Source organism: Antechinus flavipes, chromosome 3 (assembly GCF_016432865.1).
Source record: "Antechinus flavipes isolate AdamAnt ecotype Samford, QLD, Australia chromosome 3, AdamAnt_v2, whole genome shotgun sequence".
Lineage (NCBI taxonomy): Eukaryota > Metazoa > Chordata > Mammalia > Dasyuromorphia > Dasyuridae > Antechinus > Antechinus flavipes.
This window is the reverse complement of record NC_067400.1, coordinates 496,573,105-496,596,013: the sequence shown is the minus strand read 5'-3', so window position 1 is coordinate 496,596,013 and position 22,909 is coordinate 496,573,105. Positions and strand designations below refer to the sequence as shown.

Below are 22,909 nucleotides of genomic sequence, written 5' to 3'. Positions count from 1 at the left end.
GGAATGAGTTAAAAAAGGGAATGAAACAGTTATATAGACAAATATCGAAATATATAGATATGCCTCGAAGGGCATATCTTCCATCATCCTGGGAGGAAACAGGAAAAGACAGGTTTGTGGAGTGGGATAAGATGTGTAAGTTAGCTTCTTTTCAATTAACCTCATCCCATTTATTATAAATGGTTCTAAGTCTTTCTGAATACGCTTTTCTCCAGAAGGGCCTAAAAATGGCCTTTCTGCAATCTTTAGTTTTCATCTTTACAATAAATTCATTGTTAGTATGACACAATTCTTTCACATTTTCATATTAATCATAACTATATGAAAAGAAAGTCACAACTCCCTAGAACTTCAATTCCACCATCTAAAATGGAAATAATCACTATTGGATTATTTATAGTGTTATTGTGAAAAAAGCACTTTGCCAACCTTAAAAGTTCTATGTAAATAGGATGGTGATTATTATTGTTTGATAATGATAGACCCAGTATGTTTGGGTTGCAGGAAGGCAGCTAATAAAACTTCTCATGGTATCCCTTTGGAGATGTGAGCTGGATCAGAATAGTGTTAGGTAGATAGAACTAAATGAATAAAGGTAACCCAAAAAACATTAATGGATGGATAACAATATTGATGAAGACCTACTGTAAGTGTCCTAAGTTTTTGGTCTTGCTTTTTGTTAAATTTCATCAATTTAAATGTTATCTCTTTAACATGCTGCTATGCAGCCAAAGCAATAAATATTATATCCATGATACTTCTCAAATTTGTAGTTAACATGAAAAATAATATATTAAATTAGAATCAGGAGGAAAACTTTCAATGGCCTCAAAAAAAGAACTCATAGACTAATAAGATGAAAATGGTATTGTTAAATCCATTTAGGTTCACAAAAAATTTAACTTTACTGTTAAAGTTTGAAAGAAATATGACATAACTGAACAACAGCTCATGTGAAAATAAAAAAAATTGTAGGTTGAAGTAGATAATGCTAATATGTATCATTAGTATAATATTGCTGTTAAAAATGTTATTGCAATCTTGGACAGTAATAATAGAAGCATATTATCCAGAATGGGAGAAGTAATCATTTCACTACCTTGGTAAGAAAGTATATGCAATTTTAAGTGTCAAAATGAGGCTCAACCACAGGAATGCAACCATAATTGTGAAAGAAAAAAAAATATGTTATATGAGAACCACATGCTATCATTATCCCCATTTTAAAGATCGGAAATTGAGGCAGGCAGAGGTTATACGACTTCTCCAGGGTCACAAAGCTAGTAAGTGTCTAAAGCTGTATTATGAATTCAGGTCATTTTGGCTCCAGACCAAATGTTTTAACCTTTAGGCCAACAATTAGAGCTATTCAGAATAGAATGGCGTTTTTATTCAAATGATAGGTTTCTAGTTTGAGTTCCTCTAGCAAAAGATAAGAGAACTCTTCAGGTAGAGAGAATGTAGTGAGGATTCTTTTTAAGGTAATGAACAGAACTATAAATGATGTCAGATATCCACTCCAAATGTGAAATTCTATGAACATGGTAATGATGTGCAAATATCTGAAAATTAACAATGTCACAGATGAGAGTGATTAGATAGGTTTATGTGGCTCCAAAGGACAAACCTAAGATCAAATGATAGAAATTTCAGGAAGATAAGTATGTAGGATTAAATCAATGCTAAACTAGATTTAACCATCATCACCTCCAAATAATCAGAATTAAGAAAATAAAATGGAATAGACTGCCTTGTTCATGAGTAAGATTCAATAAAGCTGCTTTCTAATGTTAGAAAAGATTTATTTCAGATATAGTTCTAAAATTATATGATTGGATAGTGCTATAAGGAAAATTCACTATTTTACCACTAAAAATACATTTAACATTTTTGTTTATAAGAAATAAGGAAAATCTTTATATAAACAGAATGTCTATTTAGAAAGTAAGTCATCAAAATGTATCCTGACAATTTCAGTAAAAGCAAAGATCAATAATTTAACTTTCCCATAGTTTATATAAAAGTAACTAAGTCCAATAGTTGAAAACTTAAAGCAGAAGTATAGAGAGTGAGGGGAAAGTGCCAATATTTCCATTTCTTGCATGAGAGAAGTGAAGTTTTCTACTTGCTTTTAGTTTTCAGGATACAACTAGTTGCTGAATGGACAGTCTGTTTAGATAAACTAAATTACAAATTAGTTAATTTTGAAGACAGACTTATTCCAAAAATGGCCAGATTTTATGAAAATTCAGATGCTCAGCAGAAATGAAGTAAAAGATACACCAAAAAAGAGGCTCTTTAAAATCTCTTAATCAGAACAAGAAATAATAATTGAAGTTGCTCGATAATTTTTAAGGAATACTAATGAATTAGTTTGGAGAGCATAATTAGAATAATTCCTCCTGTTCTAAGAATATAATTTTGTATTTTTTTTCAAATATTTACTCCAGATAATAGTTTTAGGAACTGGTTATTTAAGTTGTACAGATTTATTCTAAGAACAAATTTATTTTCTTAGAAAACAGTATCACACTCTCAATTAAGCAGACTAACAAGAAAGATTGGAAAAAGCATGGATTTGGAAACAGAGGTATTAACTTCAAATTGCAGGTCTGTCACTTATATTAAAGCATAAATCTTGGTAATACTTTTATGTAATGTTCTCTTTTGTTTCTGTTTCCGTGGGTTCTCTGGGAGCAGCCTTCATTTCAGTTCAATAATCACCACAAGTGCAGCCAGGTGTTAAAGTCCAAATCCTTTATTGTCTCTTACAAAGTCTTGTCTCCTTTCCTGGGGACTGCTTAGCTTTCTTAGAGGCCTTTCCTTGGTTTCGTGAGCTTGAGTTCCTGCCTCCTCCTCTACCCTCTGAATCTCTCCAAATGTATCCTGACTAAGGCTCCTAGCTTATATGCTCTACACTGAGTACAAACCAATCATTACATCACTAGGAAACCATTATTTATTGTAGTATTAAATCAATGCTAAACTAAATATAACCACTGTCTCCTCAATTCCACTTAGTACATTGTTTCAAGTTCTGGCCCATAACACTTTTAATTATAAAAAACGAAACCAGTCTCTTCCTTCAGGGGATTCACATTTTAATGGAAGAGACAAATTATAAGCAACTATGTGTGTGTGTGCGTGTGTACATATATCAAGAAGACAGTTTCCATTTCAAGGAACCATGAATAGGGCAAAGCAGCAGAGTTATGTGTATAAAGTATTTGAAAATTAAAAACCAGGAAGAGGTCAGCTTATCAAGGACTTCAAAATGTCAAGTGAACGAGTTTTATTTAATTCTAAATGTAATACAGAGTTGCTAGAATAGAAACAGACAAGTTAGGGAAACGAATCCAAAGGTTTTTACACAATAGTTCTGGTGAAAGCTAGAGTTGAATTCCTAGAGTTTATCAAATAGGGTGCTAACATGGTCAGACCTAATGCACTTGGCAGTTGTGTAAAGGATGGACTAGAGTGGAAAATTCTTATTCTATCAGAATATAGCTCTGTGAATTTGAACAAGAACAAGTAACCAAAGAATATGTGTAAATAGTTTTCTAAAGAATGGTAAACTGTTGGTAATTATATGCTTAAAATTATTAATAATTGGAAAATACAAATTTTAACACCTAATATTTCATTTCAGACTCAGGAAACTGGCAAATGTGTTTTTAAAAAGATTCAATATTGGGGAAGATGATAAATACACTATGAATGAAGTTGTAAATTGGTCCAATTATGCAAGAAATGCACAAAATGACTATAACAGTCATACTTGTTGACTCAGTTAATCCCACTACTAGGCACATGGATGTTAAATATTGGAATATCGAGATCAGAAAATATTTGATAGCAAGGAACCAGAAAGGAACCAAAAACAAAACAAGTAACTTCCATTGAAGAATGGCTTAAAAAATCATGATAGATAATAATATAACATTATCATTCAATTTAAAATAATAGATGAAAAATTCAAAGAAATATAGGGAATGCTTTTGTATAATTTTGCTTTTATAAAATAAAAGTTAAAAGGCACATTGTCAGTTTTTCTTTGCTATAAATATCAGCCACATGGTATAAAGTCTACTGGAATTCTCCCTAAAAAGTCCTGAAGATTTAACTCTTCATTTATGAAACAGTTGATATCTAAATAGTATCACTTTCATACAGTTTTTTTTTTTTCATTTGTGAAAAATACTAAAGAGAGTCTCTGTCAAAGTGGAGCCCAAAAGATATCAAGGAAAGAGGAGATTCTTTGTACCTGCTTTAAGTACTCCCTTTCTCAGACTCCCTAGTTCAGCAATAGTTTTATTGGAGTTTTCGTCTCTTAGGCTGAACCAATTCTCTACCAACAGCTGAGGAACAAGAAGTTTCTCTCTTCCTGCTATCCCACTTAATATACTTCAGCAGGGAGGTGAGGAAGGAGAAGCAGCTCAGTTCTATCACCCCATTCCCAAAGAAAAGAAATTACAATAATAAAGAGGATGTCCATTAACTGAAGAATGATTCAACAAATTGTGATACAAGAATGCAATGGAATATTACAGTGCTATAAGAAGTGATGAATATGCAGAATACAGAGAAGCTTGGAAAGACTTACATAAACTGATGATGAAAAGTAGAACTCAGAAAACAATACAAGACTACTACAATGTACACAAAAAAAGTGAAAGAATGTTACAAAGCAGAAGCACAGTCTGAAAAAAGAGATATGAGAAGACACCTTTCCAAACACCTCTGTATAGGTTGGTGGATGAGAACTGTTGGAATCCTTACTAACTGCTAAGTAATTAGAGTTGATCTAATCTTACAAGAAGATGTTTTGGCCAGAACCTGAAACAAAGTACTAAGTAGAACTAATTAAGACAAGGCTTTTGTTCACACCTTTACTCATTGGAGTCCACAAGTATGCTAGCTTCACAAAGTACACTTTCTAACTTCAAGGGAGTCCACACCTCCCTTAAAGTCATTGGGCCAGAGAGCACTATGGGAGAAAACCCATAATCCCATTCTCTCAGAAGAGGCAGATAAAAAGCCAGCGATGAGGGATCTATGGCAGAATACATTTTTTCCTCTTGGCTGGCTGATCGCGCTGGACTCGAGAGGAATGACTCTGGTGCAGAGAACACTTTGACGGATTTCAGTGGAGCTACGCCAGAAGCCCTCTCTCCGCGACAAGTTGGTGGCTGGGCTCCCCAGAAGGAGATAAGAGAGACCTTCCATCTCTGTCTTGGTTGGAGGCAGAAGAAAGCAGAGGCAGAGGCTGAAGGACAGAACCTTTGGATTTGGAGACATCCGAAGGGCTCTAAGCCTCTAAACCGGCTGTGCTCTGAGAAGAACAAACTCCAACATTTGAACTCTTAACATTTGGCGCCCAAGCGTGGGAACCAAGGACCCTACTTTCAAAGAAGTCTCCAATGACCAGGAACTGAGTGAGTACAACATTTTTTGGCTGAAATGGGACAGATCCTAGGTAAAGATTCTCCATCCCCCACCCCAACCCCCCCAACCCCAGACCCACCCAGGAGTGGTGCTATAGAAAGCCTGCTTAAGCTGATAGAAGATCAAGGGCTACTTGTAACTTGGGGACAGGCAGCTAGACTTCTGGCTACATTAAAACGCACCTCCCCTTGGTTCTTAGAGGAAGAGCAAATCTCTCTAAAAAACTGGGCATTGGTTGGTCAACAGATCTCTGCATATAACAATGAAAACTGTACTCGTTCAGTTTCCATTGTAGTATTCTATTTATACAATACAATACAGATGGCCTTAAAATACCGGGATAGCCAAAGGGGGAAGCCTGAGATAAAGGAGGAAGACAAAGAACAGATTAATGGCCATATCCCCACAGGGCATGGAGACTTAAGTGAGGCTCAAGGGTGGGGTGAATCTGAGGCAGCCTCAGCCCCACCTGAGGAGCAGGTAATTGACTCTCCTTCATCAACTCCACCCTCCGGGATGGAGGGAAGAGGGGTAGTGGGGGGGGGCAGTGACAGCACCAGCACCTCCCCCCCAGCATCTAGCACCTTCCCCCCAGCATCCAGTACCTCCCCCCCAGTATCCAGCACCTCCCCCCCAGCATCCAGCACCTCCCCCCCAGCATCCAGCACCTCCCCCCCAGCATCCAGCTGCTCCTTTGAGTAGATTGCAAAAGGGACTAATTAAGGCCAGAGAAGAAGGGAAAAATGTATCAGAATTTCAACACCACATTTTTCCTGTAATTCAACAGTTTAATTCTTCAGGTCAAGAAAGTAGAAGATACTCATCCTTTGATATAGAAATCCTCAAAGACCTGAAAAAAGCTTGCACTCTTTATGGGGCTACATCAGCTTATGTTAAGATGCTATTACAAAATTTGTCTTTTGAAATCTTGACCCCTAATGACTGGAAATCGATAGCAAAAATATGCCTAGAACCTGGACAGAACTACTTGTGGCTTTCTGAATATAGTGAGCTCTGTAGGATACAAGCCCAACAAAATATTCAAAGTGGAGTTCATACTGCAATCACCTGTGACCTACTAACAGGTACAGGTCCTTATGCAGATGTCACAGCACAAATTAGTTATTCTGTAGCAGCATATCAGCAAATTGCTGATAATGCTATCAAAGCGTGGGCTTCTCTTCACAATAAAGACGACAAGGGGGGGGCCTTCACAAAAATAACACAAGGGCCAAATGAACCCTTCGCTGACTTTGTGGGACGCTTGCAGACAGCTATCATAAGAACAAATGGAGAAAATGTGTTGGAATCCTTACTAACTGCTAAGTAGTTAGAGTTGATCTAATCTTACAAAAAGATGTTTTGGGCAGAACCTGAAACAAGGTACTAAGTAGAAGTACCCATAATCCCTCCCTCTGGAAGGAGCATAAATAGGCCAATGGGCCAGTCGGAGAGTTCTAGAGAGGAAGACGCTACCCTTCTTGATGCATCTTGTGTTAGGAAATCCAATGATTCCTGAAGCTTTTCAGCCATCTGATTCTTTCTCCATCTGTGGAAATATAAGCAGATCCTCTTCCCCAAGCAGTTAATCTAATTCCCTTCTATTTACCAAATTTGGGATTTCTCCTCATCATCTGGTAATTACATTGGAGTCGTTTGCATTGGATATTGTCTTGTTGTCTTAAAAGGCCTGTATTCTTCCCAACTGTAATCCTGATTGCTTTTCTGTTGGTTGATGACATCAGAGTTCTGAATTTCTAAAGTCTCTCTGGGTGTAACCTCAGCTGCTATCATGCCCCACCTGTCCTTTGATTGATACTTTAGAGCTGGGCCCTGCCTCTCATTCCTCTGGATCAATATACATTTAGAGGCCCAGTGAAAGCCTCCGTTACATTTTGGACATGGGGTTTTGGGTTTTCTCTCACCCTGTTTTCTCACGCTATCTCCATATCTACAATGAGCTCTCAAATGTCCAATTTTTCTGCACTGAAAACATCGACGAGTTTCTCTAGAATTCCTCTGCCAAGAAGGACCTTGTCTTTCCATGTTCATCATAGTCTGGGCATAATAAGCATTTGTGCCCACTGTGGCACAGCGTCTAATGATTTCTTCTAAAGGAGCATTTTTGTCTAGCCCCCATATAATTCTCTTGCAAATCTCATTGGCATTTTCCTTAGCCAAATGTCTAGTCATTATTTCTGTTGCCGCATTGTCTCCAATGGTTCTTATTACAGCTGTTTGTAAACGTCCCACAAAATCTGCAAAAGGTTCATTGGGACCTTGCTCTATTTTTGTGAAAACATTATTTCCATCTTTCTGTCCAGGGAGAGAATTCCAAGCTTTTATTGCAGCCTTAGAAATTTGCTCATACACTGTTATGGGATAATAAATCTGTTCTGAACTCTCTGCATACTGACCTTCACCAGCTAGTTGGTCAAAAGCAACTTGTACAATAGCTCCTGTTTGCCTATTGCGTTGGGCTTGAATCCTACATAATTCATGAAACTCCGAAAGCCACAATAAATTTTGTCCCGGTTCTAGACAAGTTTTCGTTATGGATTTCCAGTCATTCGGGGTTAGGATTTCATAAGACAAATTATCTAGTAACATCTTCACATAAGATGATGTAGCCCCATAAAGAGTGCAACCCTTTTTCAAATCTTTAATTTTTCCCAAATTAAAAGCAGTGTATTTTCTCTCTTTTTGACCTGAGGAGTTGAGCTCTTCAATCACAGGATATGCATTTATAAAATCAGATATATCTTCTCCTTCATTTTTTGCTTTAATTAATGCTTTTTCTAATCTTGTCAAATTCTGCTTTACAGGAGAAGCTGACTGTGTTTCTGTCTCTCTCCCTCCCCCTTGTTCTACCCATGAAGGGTTCATTGTAGGGGGAGGGTCATGAGATGTGGAATCACCTAATTCCTCCTGCTGTGAAGTATCATACTCAGAATTGTAATTAACTCCATTCTCATCTGATTCGTCCTCCTTTTCACCTAGTAAAGTTGGCACTTCTTCCTCCTGTATTTTCCTTTTCTTCATTCTATCACTTAGATAACTTCTTATAGCCAATTGTATTACATTATATGTATTAATTATTGAGTTAGGCCCATTTTTATCATAGAATTGACAAAGATCCTCTCCAACCAATTTCCATTCATTTAGATCTAATTCCTTATCAAGAGAGAAACAAGGACATATGTCCTTTACAGTTTGTAAAAGTTCAGTGATTTGCTGTAAACTTATAATTAAACCTTGGCTTTCCATAACTTTGACAATGCTCTCTAAACATTTTCCTTGAACAGAAACAGACTGTTTTCTAAATATCTGTCCCATCTTAGCTGAAATTCTACTTTAACTCTTCTAACAAAATTTCTTTGTTGCACTCACCCTAATTTCTGGGTTGAAGTTTTTTCCACTGGATTAGGATCAGAGGCTTTTCCACTTGAATCAGGATCGGAGCTTTTCCACTGAAATCCACTGAGGGGTCTGTTTGTCCCACGTTCAGGGCGCCAAAATGTTGGTGAGCTTTTTCTTCTCAAAACGCAGCCAGGTGATAAAAGTTCAGATCTTTTATTATTTCCAATATAGCCCGGTTAGCTTAGAGGCCTATCTCTCTGCTTGGTTCCAAGAGCTCTCTCCGAATGTCTTTAAATCCAAAGGTCTGGTCCTTCAGCCTCTGCCTCTGCTTTCTTCAGTCTCCAGCCAGCTCCAACTCTTCATGCCATTCCGGTGAAAATCCCGACTTGTAGCGTCTTCCTCTCTCCAGCTCTCCGACTGGCCCATTGGCCTATTTATGCTCCTTCCAGAGGGAGGGATTATGGGTACTTCTACTTAGTACCTTGTTTCAGGTTCTGCCCAAAACATCTTTTTGTAAGATTAGATCAACTCTAACTACTTAGCAGTTGGTAAGGATTCCAACAAAAATGCAATAACAGACATTTTGATAAGGCAACTTGCTAAGGAAAATGCTAATGAGGTTTGCAGAAGAATTATACTAGGACTGCGCAAGGATGCTCCTTTAGAGGAGCTCATAAGACGCTGTGCCACAGTGGGCACAGGTGCCTTGTATAGCCAGGCTATGATGCAGACTTCCCAAAATCCAAACATGAGAAGACAGAATCCCTCTTGGCAAGGGACTTCCAGAGAGACTCGTAGATGCTTTCAGTGTGGAAAAGTAGGACATCTGAAAGCTCAATGTTGGTATAGAGATAGAATGGGAAGACAAGGTGGGAGAACAAGACCCCAAACCCCATGTCCAAAATGCAACAGAGGCTTCCATTGGGCCTCAGAATGCAGACAGATTCAGGGAAACGGGATGAGGGGCCCAGCCCCAGGGCCCAAGGCAAAAAACACTTGGGGCATGATGGCAGCCAATGGTGCACCCAGAGAGTGCCTAGAAGTCCAGTACCCAGACATGACCAATCAGCCAGAAAGCCATATGATGGGAGAAGGGGATTACACAGTCAACCAGCCAGGAAGCAACCTAATGGCAGAAGGGAATTACAATTGGGAAGAATAGAGCTGTATGCAGCTGGAACAACTGAGATACCCCCTGGAGAGGTGAAATCTGTTCCTCTCCAGCCTATGGATCCCCTACCTCCAGGCACAGTAGGCTTGACCATTTCACCTCCTTGTATGTACAAAACAGTGTCCATCCACACACTGATGTGGGAAACTGGGGAATGTGTAGATAATATCCCAGTCACTAATACAGGTAGACAATGTGTGACTTATCACCCAGGAGACGGAGTAGCATCAGGTTTACTCATACAGAATCCTAATAAGCAGCCTCGTGATAGTCACCCAGGTTCTGACTCCAGACCACAAAATCCAGGAATATACTGGACAGCAGCAGTAATGGCTGACCGACCTATGCTCACTATCTATATAAATGGCCTACCATTGGAAGGATTGGTAGACACAGGTGTGGATCGTACAGTTATTAGAGGTGCCAGTTGGCCCAGTCACTGGCCAAAGATTAAAGCAGATACCTATATGTCTGGAGTAGGAGGATCAATAGCAGCTGAAGTTAGTGCTGCCCCTATGAGATGGACTTTTGAAGGCAAAACAGGAGTTTTTACTCCTTTTATAGTTGAAAAACTTCCCATCAATCTGTGGGGAAGAGACGTTTTACAACAATTGGGGTTAAAAATGAGTACTTCGGTTTTTTTAAGCAGGGCTGCTGTTGAAGGCCTGCCAACACTTTCACCTATTCCTATCCAATGGAAAACTGATACACCAGTGTGGATAGAACAGTGGCCCTTAAGTAGCGATAAAATTCAGGCCTTATTAGATATAGTACAGGAGCAGCTTGAACAAGGGCATTTACAACCTTCTCTAAGTCCTTGGAATTCACCAGTGTTCGTTGTAAAAAAGAAATCGGGAAAATGGAAGATGCTCACTGATTTAAGAAAAGTGAACGAACAGATGGAAACTATGGGAACTCTTCAGCCTGGACTTCCATCTCCTACTCAGCTTCCTAGAGAATGGCCTCTTTGGTTATAGACATCAAGGATTGTTTCTATTCCATTCCTCTGGATAAGGAGGATATGAAGAGATTTGCCTTTTCGGTGCCCAGTGTCAATTTAGCTGAGCCTTATAAAAGATATGAATGGACAGTTTTGCCACAGGGAATGAAGAACAGCCCCACTATGTGTCAAATGTATGTTGCTGCTGCTCTTGCTCCAATAAGAAAAGCATTTCCAAAAGTTATGCTATTACATTATATGGATGATATATTGGGATGTGCACCTGAGGAACAAATGCTAGAAGCATGTCTACAAAAAACCATAGAAACACTAAGATACTACAAACTTCATATCGCTACAGAAAAAATTCAAAGGCATGCTCCTTTTCAATATTTAGGATATGAAATATATCCTAAGGCACTTACACTACAAAAACTGTCTTTAAGAACAGAGAGGTTGAACACCTTAAATGATTTCCAAAAATTAATAGGAGATATCCAATGGATGCGTCCAGTATTAGGTTTAACTACCAATCAATTGCAACCCCTATATGACATTTTAAGGGGAGACACTGCTTTAAATTCACCACGCCGGCTTACAAAAGAAGCTCAAGAGACCTTGAGAGAAGTTGAACTGGCTTTATCCAATGTAGTTGAGAGAGTAACTCAAAAACCCTTGGAAATATCAGTTTTTGCTACAAAAGAAGCACCCACAGCAGTCCTTCATCAAGGAGACAGTGTGATAGAGTGGGTGAACCTCCCAGCACAACCAGAACAAAGCCTTACGCCTTACCCAGTGCTTGTGGCTAGAATTCTATTAAAGGCCATTAAGCGAGCAGTACAATTATCTGGGATTACCTGACAAGATATATACCTTCTATACAAATGCACAAATTAATGTATGCTGTGAAACCATCCCAGAGTGGCAGATTTTATTGGCCATGGCTCCAAATTTTGCACATGGATCTCCATTAAAGATAACCAGACTACTGCATAATTGGCAATGGATTTTTGAAGAGAAGGTTTCTAAGGTTCCTCTTGAAGGACCAACCATCTTTACAGACGCAGCCAAACAAAATATTTGTGCTGTATACTCTCATGATCTAACCGTAAAAAGAGTAGTCAGAACTCCTTTTCAGTCCACTCAGCAGAACGAATTATATGCGATCATGCTAGCTCTCACTTATTACCCAGGCGACGTAAATATAATATCTGATTCAGCCTATTCAGTAGGTGTGGTACAAAGAATTGCCACAGCCCAAATAAAATTTGCAGCTTCTAATATATATATCAGCTCTTTAAGGAACTTCAAGAGCAAGTGAGAAAGCATCTAGGAAAGATTTATATCCTGCATGTCCATTCACATAGTGGACTTCCAGGTCCTATTTTTGATGGAAATTCAAAGGCAGATAGCCTTTTAACTATGTTGGCCAGTACGCCTTTATTTCAGGAGGCCCAGGAATCCCATTCTAAATACCATCAGGCTGCTCGAGCTTTGCGTTTACAGTTTGGGATTACAAAAGAAGAAGCTAGGAGCATAGTGAAAAGCTGTACAGCTTGCCTTCCCTTCCACGCTCCTACACTGCCTCCAGGGAAGAACCCTCGTGGTTTGAGACCCAATGAAATCTGGCAAATGGATGTGACCCATTATAAATCTTTTGGTCGTCTGTCTTTTATCCATGTTGTAGTAGACACCTTTTCAGGATTCACTTTTGCCATACCAGCAGCAAAAGAGACAGCCCGAATTCAGTCACTGAATTCCTCATTCAAGCATTCGCAATTATGGGTGTGCCACAAGAAATAAAAACAGATAATGGACCGGCATATACCTCCAAATATTTTGAACACTTTTGTGCACAGTATAAGATTTTACACACTACTGGCATACCCTTCAATCCTCAAGGTCAAGCAATAGTAGAAAGAAGAAACAGAGACATTAAGACACTCCTCCAAAAACAAAAGAAAGGGGGAGCCACGGGTAACCCTAGAGAACTTCTAAATTTAGTTCTCTATACCATTAATTTTTTAATCTTTGATAAAGATGCACTGGCTCCAGCAGACAGGTTTTATAACCCACCAGAAGAGCAGTGTCCCGTGCGAGCAGCTCCACTATCTTTAGATAATCGCCAGGTGATGTGGAGAGACCCAGAAAGTGGTGAATGGAAGGGACCAGATAGGCTAACTGCTTGGGGGAGAGGATTTGCTTGCATCTCTACAGGTGGAGAAGGAATCAGATGGGTACCTACGAGCCGCATTCGCCTTGTCCATCGCAGAAAGATGGAGCAGACCCTTGAAACAAAGGAGAAGACCCAAGAAATATCGGGTGGTTCTGTTGCTGATTGTGCTCATAAGAATTATTAGATTCCTGGCACATGAACTAATGGACAATGGAATCCTATTGGACTGTTTCTAGGACTTATGGACATGTGTAAATTTTCAGATTGATTCTTGTTATTTGTTACATTACTACTAGCCTGTGTTATATTGCTATGTGCTCATGTAAATTATGTATAATGCCTCCCATATTGATGGATTTATGTATACCATGTATATCTGTTACAAAGTTCTGGCCCATATTGATGGATTTATGTGTACCCCCTCAGAAACCCCCTATGTTTTAAAACAAAAGAAAGGGGGAGATGTTGGAATCCTTACTAACTGCTAAGTAATTAGAGTTGATCTAATCTTACAAGAAGATGTTTTGGCCAGAACCTGAAACAAGGTACTAAGTAGAACTAATTAAGACAAGGCTTGTGTTCACACCTTTACTCATTGGAGTCCACAAGTATGCTAACTTCACAAAGTACACTTTCTAACTTCAAGGGAGTTCACACCTCCCTTAAAGTCATTGGGCCAGAGAGCACTATGGGAGAAAACCCATAATCCCATTCTCTCAGAAGAGGCAGATAAAAAGCCAGTGATGAGGGATCTATGGCAGAATACATTTTTTCCTCTTGGCTGGTTGATCGCGCTGGACTCGAGAGGAACGACTCTGGTGCAGAGAACACTTTTGACGGATTTCAGTGGAGCTACGCCAGAAGCCCTCTCTCCGCGGCAAGTTGGTGGCTGGGCTCCCCAGAAGGAGATAAGAGAGACCTTCCATCTCTGTCTTGGTTGGAGGCAGAAGAAAGCAGAGGCAGAGGCTGAAGGACAGAACCTTTGGATTTGGAGACATCCGAAGGGCTCTAAGCCTCTAAACCGGCTGTGCTCTGAGAAGAACAAACTCCAACATTTGAACTCTTAACAGAGAACTATGGACTAAAACACATATTTTGAAACTTTTCTGATGTACTGATTGATTTTGCTGATTTTTTAATCTCTTAGTTTTTTTTCTATTTTAAAAATATATGAAGAAAAGGATGAAAATATTTATAGCACTTCTTTTCTTAGGGTAAAGAATTGGAAAATGAGGAGATGTCCGTCAATTGGAAAATGTCTGAATTGTGGTATATGATTATGAGGAAACACTACTGTTCTGTAAGAAACGATAAGAAGAAAAACCTGAAAAATCCTCCACAAAGTCATGCAAAAAGGAAATGAACTATGCACAAAGTAATAGCAATGTTGTGGCATGATCACTGCGAATGACTTTGCAATTGTCAGCAATCCAATGATCTAAAACTGCTCTGAAGAACTTATAATGAAAAATGGTAACCATACCCAGAGAAAGATTATGTCTCAATACACATTGAAGCATGCTTTTTTTGACCTTTATTTTTTTCTTGAGGTTTTTTTTTTTTTTTTGGGGGGGGGGAGGGACAGGGAGAGAATCTATGTTTTCTTCCACAATGACTTTTATGGAAACGTTTTGCATAATGCCTCATTTCTCAATGGGGGTGAGATGGGAAGAAAGGAAGGGAAAGAATCTGTAACTCAAAATTTTAAAGACAAATGTAAAAAAAATTGTATTAGATGTAGCTGAGAAAAAATGAAATATTTTTAAAAAATATTTGTTAAATGTGATAGCTCTCTGGAAGGAGAGAAATACAAGGAAAAAATTAAGCAGTGTAAAAATGAAAGATAAAACTAAAAGTTTATTTTTAAAAGAATGTAAAATTAATTTGTCATACAAATTCCAATACCTTGGAAGTCGTTCCACTTCTTTCCCTTTCACTTTGAGGGCTTTAAAATTTTTCTCCCAGTCTTGAACAGTAGAGAGATGCTTTTCCACAAGAGTCTCCATATCTAGTTGTCCAATGACAACCCATTCCTTTTCAAAAATATAGAGATAATTATGATTTCAGAACAGGAAAAACTGTTAGTTTTTATTTTTTTATATAACTTTTTATTGATAGAACCCATGCCAGGGTAAATTTTTTTTTACAGTATTATCCCTTGCATTCACTTCTGTTCCGATTTTTCCCCTCCCTCCCTCCATCCCTTCCCCTAGATGGCAAGCAGTCCTTTACATGTTGAATAGGTTACAGTATATCCTAGATACAATATATGTGTGCAGAACTGAACAGTTTTCTTATTGCACAGGGAGAATTGAATTCAGAAGGTAGAAATAACCCGGGAAGAAAAACAAAAATGCCAGCAGTTTATATTCATTTCCCAGTGTTCTTTCTTTGGGTGTAGCTGCTTCTGTCCATCTTTGATCTGAATTAACTCTCTTTATTGAAGAGATCCACTCCCATCAGAATATATCCTCAAACATTATCGTTGTTGAGGTATATAATGATCTCCTGGTTCTGCTTGAAAAACTGTTAGTTTTTAAAAGTCAGAACATATATACTCAATGTAAAAACTGCAATTGTGAAATGACATCTGAGTGACAATTTATAAATGTAATTCTAATCATAGTCCGGTTACCAACTATATAAGCATTACATTAAAGCCACATATGGCTTTAGGAAATTCACTTTTAATTTCTTAGAATTCAAGTTCTTTCAGCTATAGATGATATTAAACTAACTGACAATTCTGTTATTTAGCCCTTTATTTTAACCATGATTCTTGGAACTTTTACTAGTTTCTGCTGATCCAATCTTAAGGAAATGAAAATTTTCATCATTAAATGTGCCTTTTCACCCTTGTTATCTTCTCTCTACTCCTAAGACCCCCTTATTCCACTGGATAATTTCTCCAATATCTTGAGTTTAAAGATGAGTCCAGGCAAGCTAGCCACACTTCTTCGCTCAGATCTACTTATGTCTCTCTGAACATTACCACTATGCTCCCCTTCAACTACTTCAACTTTTTAATTTCCTTTTATATGTGTCCTTCCCCATTAGAATGTAACTACCTTGAAAGAAGAAACTATTTTTCTCTTTTGCTTACTAGTTGTAACCTAGTGCTTATCACAGCTTCTGGTAGAAAGTAAGCTTTTAATAAATGTTTTGTCCATGAACAGAAAGCTAAGAAAGTGCTGAGCCAGGATATGAATTCATATGTGTACTGACAAATCTGATTGTCTTTCCACTATATCACTCTGCCTTTGAATTCTAATAATTTCTCAATAAAATGATCATTGGCATTAGCCACATAATTTCTATGTATTTCTTATAACATGAAAAATAGCTAGGACAAAAATAAGTCTTAAGATGAAACCCTATTATCAAAACTTCTGGAAAATACTAATTAAAACATCAAAACAAAGGGATAGGATTAGCCTATTCCTATTAGTTCATATAGTCAAAAAGTAAAAAGCTCATAAAGGCTCAGATTCGTGACCAAATTATTCTGTACAAAAATATTTTCTGATGTATTGATTTGTTTTGCTGATTTTTTTTAATCTCTCAGGTTTTTCTCTTTTAAAAAATATTATATAAGGAAAAGGACAAAAATATTTGTAGTAGTTCTTTTCTCAGGGTAATGAATTAGAAATTAAGGAGATGCTCATTAACAAGAATGTCTGAATAAATTGTGGCATGTGATTATGAGGAAATATTATTGATCTGTAATAGCATCCTATGTAGATTTGCCAACTCAAGCCTACACATTTTATATTTTTTATTTCTTTAAATTATAAAGAATCTTCTTTTCCCTTAAAGAAGAACAAAAATATATTTATACAAAAAAAATCTAGAAAATTTTAAACTCTTCTCATTATGTCCTACGATGAATATTTCATCTTGCCTAGCACAATAAGTAACCCTAGTCATACCTAGAACTTCATTAACATATTAGTTGACGTATCTTGTGAAAATATATATTAGGAATATGTATTATTGTTTTTCAGTTCAATCAAAATTAATCGACCTTCTCAGACGACCTGTGTTAGCACTGATATAAAATGGAGAGACCATGAGAATACAAAAATTAAACAACAAAATTCTGATCTTTTTCTTGGAATGAACTCAAAAATCTTCTAGAAAGTTTAGAATAAGCTTAGTTTAGAATTAAACTTAGTTCTTTAAAAAAAAAAAACTATGTCACTTTAATTTTTTAAACAACTAAAATACATGTTAAAATTAGAAAATAGCAGTAATTTTCCTGCCTCCTCTAAAAATAAGACTTATTATTGGGGTAAAGCATATGACCAATAATGTTTTATTATAAGTTTAAGTTGGAAGATGTTTTATACTTCATGATAGTATAGAAAAAAAGAGCAGGCAGAATTCAAAACTATAAATATTCAATATCAAAAATTAGTAGTCCCAATCTTTTTTATTTCTAAGACTTGAGATGGGATGACATGTAAACCACTTTTAAGCTTTAGATGTCACTGACATTTTAAAGTGACCTTTATGGGTAGAGAAGACATAGGTAAAATAGATGTGAAAGACAAACTTTCAAAATCTATAAAAAATGTTTATACTTTTAGCAAATTATGAAAATTTGTGCTGCATCTTGGTACAGTGCTATTTACATAGGATATTTTTTAAATTACCAGGGTTTGGTTTCTTTCTAAAATAATGAAAATTACCTGAAAAATCAATCACATGAATGTTCAAACAAATTTAGTTGTCATATATTTGTATATTTCTCAGATGTCATAATATTGAAAAAATAATTCAAACAAAAATGGTCTACTTGGTAAACATAATTTTTTCCCATAAACTCATCAGGGAGCAATGGTTGCCATAGGTATAGAGTTAGACTGAAGACAAATGAAATAGGAAAGAACATTCATTCAGATTTCTAATCAGTCATAAAGCTACTTAAGAATCTAACTAATGTATCTAATTAGATTAAAAAGTAAGCCATATGGAAATATAGAGAAAGATATAGACATATGTTTATGACACAATGTCATAGAAAATTACCTGTGGATTAAATATAATATTGTAAATTATTATATAGACCTATATGAAAAATTCTGTAACAGGAGCACTGCACTCAAGCAGAGGTGGGTATTACATTACCTCCATCGTAACATATGCTTAAACCTTTGACATATTTGTTAGATGCTAAGCAGGTTACAGAATATGAAGGTCTATATATTTCAAATCAAAATCAAAATACTATAAAAATATTTAGGAATACTTTTCCTATTGATATTTCTTTTTTAACTTGTAATAAAAAACTATAAACATAAGAATCCCTAAATATGGTTCAATGATTTCCAACCTCCCTCAAAGTTAATAAAATCTGTATATGCAATTATGTATAACTTTTTAAATGTATAACACATTTTTATACATTCTATCCTTTGAGCTTCATAACAAATTTATGGATACTACAGGTATGCCCATTTTAGAGATGAAGAAATTGAGGCTTAGAGAAGGGAAGGGAGTTGTTTATGCACACATAACAAAGAGATTCAGAAGCAGGATTCAAATCCATATTGTTTTTATATTACTAATCTCGCAATCTATGCAGTACACTATGTGAATTTTGAAATTACATACCAATTTACACAAAGGAAAATATAAATTTGTACATTTACTGTTACCAATAAAAATTAATATACATTTATTATACAATCATTCAAAGGAAATACATCTCAAAAACAACAAAAAATATAGTGAAAAACTGCATAATTATTACCTTAAGTTGTTCTGAAACAGCAGCTAGTCTTCTGAACAGATCTTCTGCTTTGCTGAAAATAGTGAGAAATCCACTTGCATTTCTTTCAATCATAATAGTAAAGATACCTTCATCTCCTACATCACTCACTCCTCTAAACTGGTTTGGGATACTGATGAATCTCTTCATTTCTCTGTAATATTTAGCCCGGATTTCTTCAAAGGGAGGTTTGAATTGTAATCTTCCTTGTCTAAAAGTTGAACAAATTATTTTTAATAAATATTATAAAGAAATTTAGAGGGGAATAAACAAGATGGCAGAAAAGAGGGAGAATTACATCTGAGTTCTTTCAACAGTCCTCTCCAAGCAACTTTAAAATAATGCCTTAAATCTATTTCTGAAGTGGCAGAACCAATAAAAGATTAGAATAGGACATTATTTCCAGAATGGGACAACTTAAAAGGTCAGAAGGAAAGGTCATTGACACTGAGATAGGGATTGACCTAGAGCCCATATAGTGGCAATATCAACTGTGGGCCTTGTAAACTACATCAATAGCAGCAGTAGCATCAGGTGCTCTCAGGCCAGAGACAGTAAAGTGACTGGACAGTTATTCAGAAAATAGTTTAAAAAATCCCTGTGCTGGCAGCTGGCACTAGGAGAGAGATGTGCACTACATGGCAAATCCACTACCCATATGCAGTTCCACAGTAGAGAGGAGTGCTTGTGATCACAAGGGAGCAGGAGGCCTGAGGAACAGATTAATCACTTGGGATTTCACAAAAAGGCTCTTCCTGGGTAACAACCAGAATATGAACCAAAAGTGTAGGGAGCACACCTCTTCAAAAATCATTCTCCTTTAGAAGAAATAAAAACTTACAGACCCCCAGAACCAGCTATGAAAATAGCAGTGCAAAAAAAGCCTCAAGCTTTGGACAGCATTTCTTTGTCCCCACTCCAAGGGAGCAGAGCTCAATTTTATTAAAAATCAAGGCTGGAAAATTAGCAAACAAACAAACGAACAAAAAAGAACTTGACTATAAACAGCTGCTATGATGATAGGGAAAATCAAAAGAAAAATGCAAAAGATCATGGTGTAAAAATGCATATCATCAAAGCCGCAAATAAAAATACAGATTGGACACAAGCTCAACAAGATTCCTAGAAGAACTGAATTAAGAGCAAAAAGATAATTATTAAAATAAATAAAAGTGACAGAGGAAAATAAGGGAAAGGTATAAAAGCAATGGAAAAAAATCATGGAAAAGGAATTACCAGTTTGATAAGATAAAATACAGAATAATACCTTAAAAATAGAATTGGTCAAATATAAGAAGAGGTACAAAAACTCATTGGAAAGAAGAAAATAATTCCTGAAAAATTATAATTTGGCAAGTAAAAGTTAATTACTCCATGAGACATCAATAAACAATAAACAATAAACAACAATAATCAAAAAACAATAAAAAGAATGAAAAATAGAATAACAAAATATGTCAGCAGAAAAATAACTAGTCAGAAAAACAGACCAAGAATAGATAATTTAAGAATTACTGGAGTACCAAATAGCTATCATCAAAGAAAGCATTTCAAGAAATTGTAAAGGAAAGCTGTATAATACCCTAAAACCAGAGAATAAGATGGATGAAAGAATTCACAAATCACCTCCTGAAAGAGATCCCTAAATGAAAACTCCCAGAAAATTATAGTCAAATTCCAGAGCTCTCAGGTTTAGGAGTTAATACATTCAAGCAGCCAAAAAAAAAATCATTCAAATACCATGAAGCCCCAGTCAGGATCACACAAGATTTAATAGTTACACTAAAGAAATGGAGAGCTTGAAATGTATTTTGGAAGGCAAAGGGGGTAAGATTACAATCAAGAATAACCTATCCAACAAAACCGAGTGTAATCTTCAGCGTAAAAAATGTGGATTTTTAAAAGAAATAGAAAACTTTAAAGCATTCCTGATGAAAAGATCAGAACCTGAATAAGAAATATGACATTCAAATGTAAGACTCAAGAGAAGCATGAAAAAGTTAATCTAAAAGAGAAATCATTTATATTTCTATAGAGGAAGATGAAACATGTAACTTCCAAGAAATTTATCATTATTAGGGCAATTAAAAGGATTCTATATAAACAGAAAGCACAGGTGTGAATTAATTATGTTGGGATGAGCTCAAAAAAATGGAGGGATGAGAAAGAGGGATGAATTGGGAGAAGAGGGAAGGAAGATTAAGAAGATCAATTTAAAAAGTCTCAAAAGGAAAATTTTTATAGTAAAGGGGAAAATGGGAAAGATGTCTGAACCTTACACTCATTGAACTGATTTGAAGAAAGAAGATTATATATACACATCCAGTTGGGTACAGAAACCTATTTTATTCAAAAGTGATGTAAGAATAGGAGAAGTTAAAAGAAAAGAGGGATGGCAATAATAGGGAGGGAAGATAAACGGAGGCAGTGGTCAGAAACAAAGAGGTCAGAAGCAAAATAGACTTTTAAGGAAAACTAGGTAAAAAATAAGAGAAGGATAAACAGAAAAAAATAGAATAGAGAAAAAGAACACCACAATCTTATAAGTATGAATATAAATGAAGTGAATTGAATAGTAAAATAGAAGAGGTTTGCAAAATAGTTTAGAAACCAGAAGCCAACAACATGTTGCTTGCAAAAACTACACCTGAAATAAAAAGACACATTAAATTAATGATCTAGAGAAGACACTTTAGTTGAAGTAAAAATAGTAGGAGCAGCAATCATGATCTCAAACAAAGCAAAAGCAAAAAATAGACATAATTAAAGGAGATATTCTGTTTTATTCACAATGAAGAAATATTGATACTAAACATATATGCACTAAGTAGCAGAGCATCCAAATTTTTTAAAGGAAAAGTTAAATGAGTCACAAAAGAAAAGAGTCAGCAAGACTAAACTGTTGGGGGACCTCAACTTTTTCTTCTCATAACTTGATAAAGTTTTCTATAAAATAAGAAAGAAAGAAGTTGCAGAGATGATTTAGAAGAGTTAAATAAGGTAAACCTCTAGAGAAAATTGAATGATAAAATCCAGGAGTATATCTTTTTCTCAATTCTATATAATGCAATTACAGAAACTGGCCATGTATTTTAATCTTAAAAAATTCACAAGAAAATGTAAGAAAAGCAGAAATATTAAATGCAGTACTTTCAAACCATAATGCAACAAAATTACACTTAATCAAGGATATAGATTGAAAATCAGCCAGAAAATAATCTAGTCCTAAATAATGAATGGACCAAAGAAAAAATTAAAGAAATATTCAATAATTTTAACAAAGTTCATGACAATGAGACATTATTTATATCTCTAAAAAAAAAAAAAGAACAAATGAATCAAAAGGGAATGCATGCATCTAAAAATCTGGAAAAAGAATAAATTAAAAACCCCAGTTTACAAAATAGACTCTATTTTAAACAGTGATGAAAATTTTCTTACTTATAAGTTAAATCTATGTTTATTTCTGGCAGATTCTCATTGAGTGCCTCTAAGCCCATTTGGTACTGATGCTCCAGGGCTTTGTAGAGCTGATGATTCCAATGCTGCTTCCATGCGTGCATGTCACTTGCTTGGAATCCCTTAAATATAACATTATTTAGTTAGAATTAGGTTATAACATGTTTCTTTTAATATTCTTGTGTTAATATATTAAATATCATTTAAAGAAATTTCAATCTTTAGATGAAATAATTAGTTCAACTCAAATATTTTAATAACAATTTTTCAATATAAAGAGCTTTCTTTTGTAGCACTTTTTTGTTTTTAAAGCACTTGCCTCATAACAATTCTTTGAAATAACTAAAACAATTATTATCAAACTCACTTTATACATAATAGAACTAAATCTCTAAATGTAAATTGACTTGCTTTGGGATGTGCAACAAAGATCAGAGACATAATTTCAATGCAGGGCTTCCAGACCAGGAACATCTGCATCAGTGGTGTCAAACATGCTGTGACATTTGGCCTCAAAACTCCTAAGTTCTGCCCAAAACAAATTAAAATTAGTTCCTATCTGATTTTAATGTGATGACATATTAG

At 35.9% G+C, this 22,909-nt stretch overlaps 1 protein-coding gene across 2 annotated transcripts in view; it reads right to left on the bottom strand.

The window, feature by feature from the left end:
- DYNC2H1 (dynein cytoplasmic 2 heavy chain 1) overlaps positions 1-22,909 on the bottom strand; it is a 377,984-nt gene that overhangs the window by 311,249 nt on the left and 43,826 nt on the right. For both annotated transcript variants that reach the window (XM_051986889.1, XM_051986890.1), the window contains exons 16-18: positions 22,307-22,446; positions 18,848-19,076; positions 14,998-15,125 (exon numbers count right to left, since the gene is read on the bottom strand). In XM_051986889.1, the coding sequence (XP_051842849.1) occupies positions 14,998-15,125; positions 18,848-19,076; positions 22,307-22,446 (497 nt within the window). The remainder of the gene's footprint in view (positions 1-14,997; positions 15,126-18,847; positions 19,077-22,306; positions 22,447-22,909) is intronic.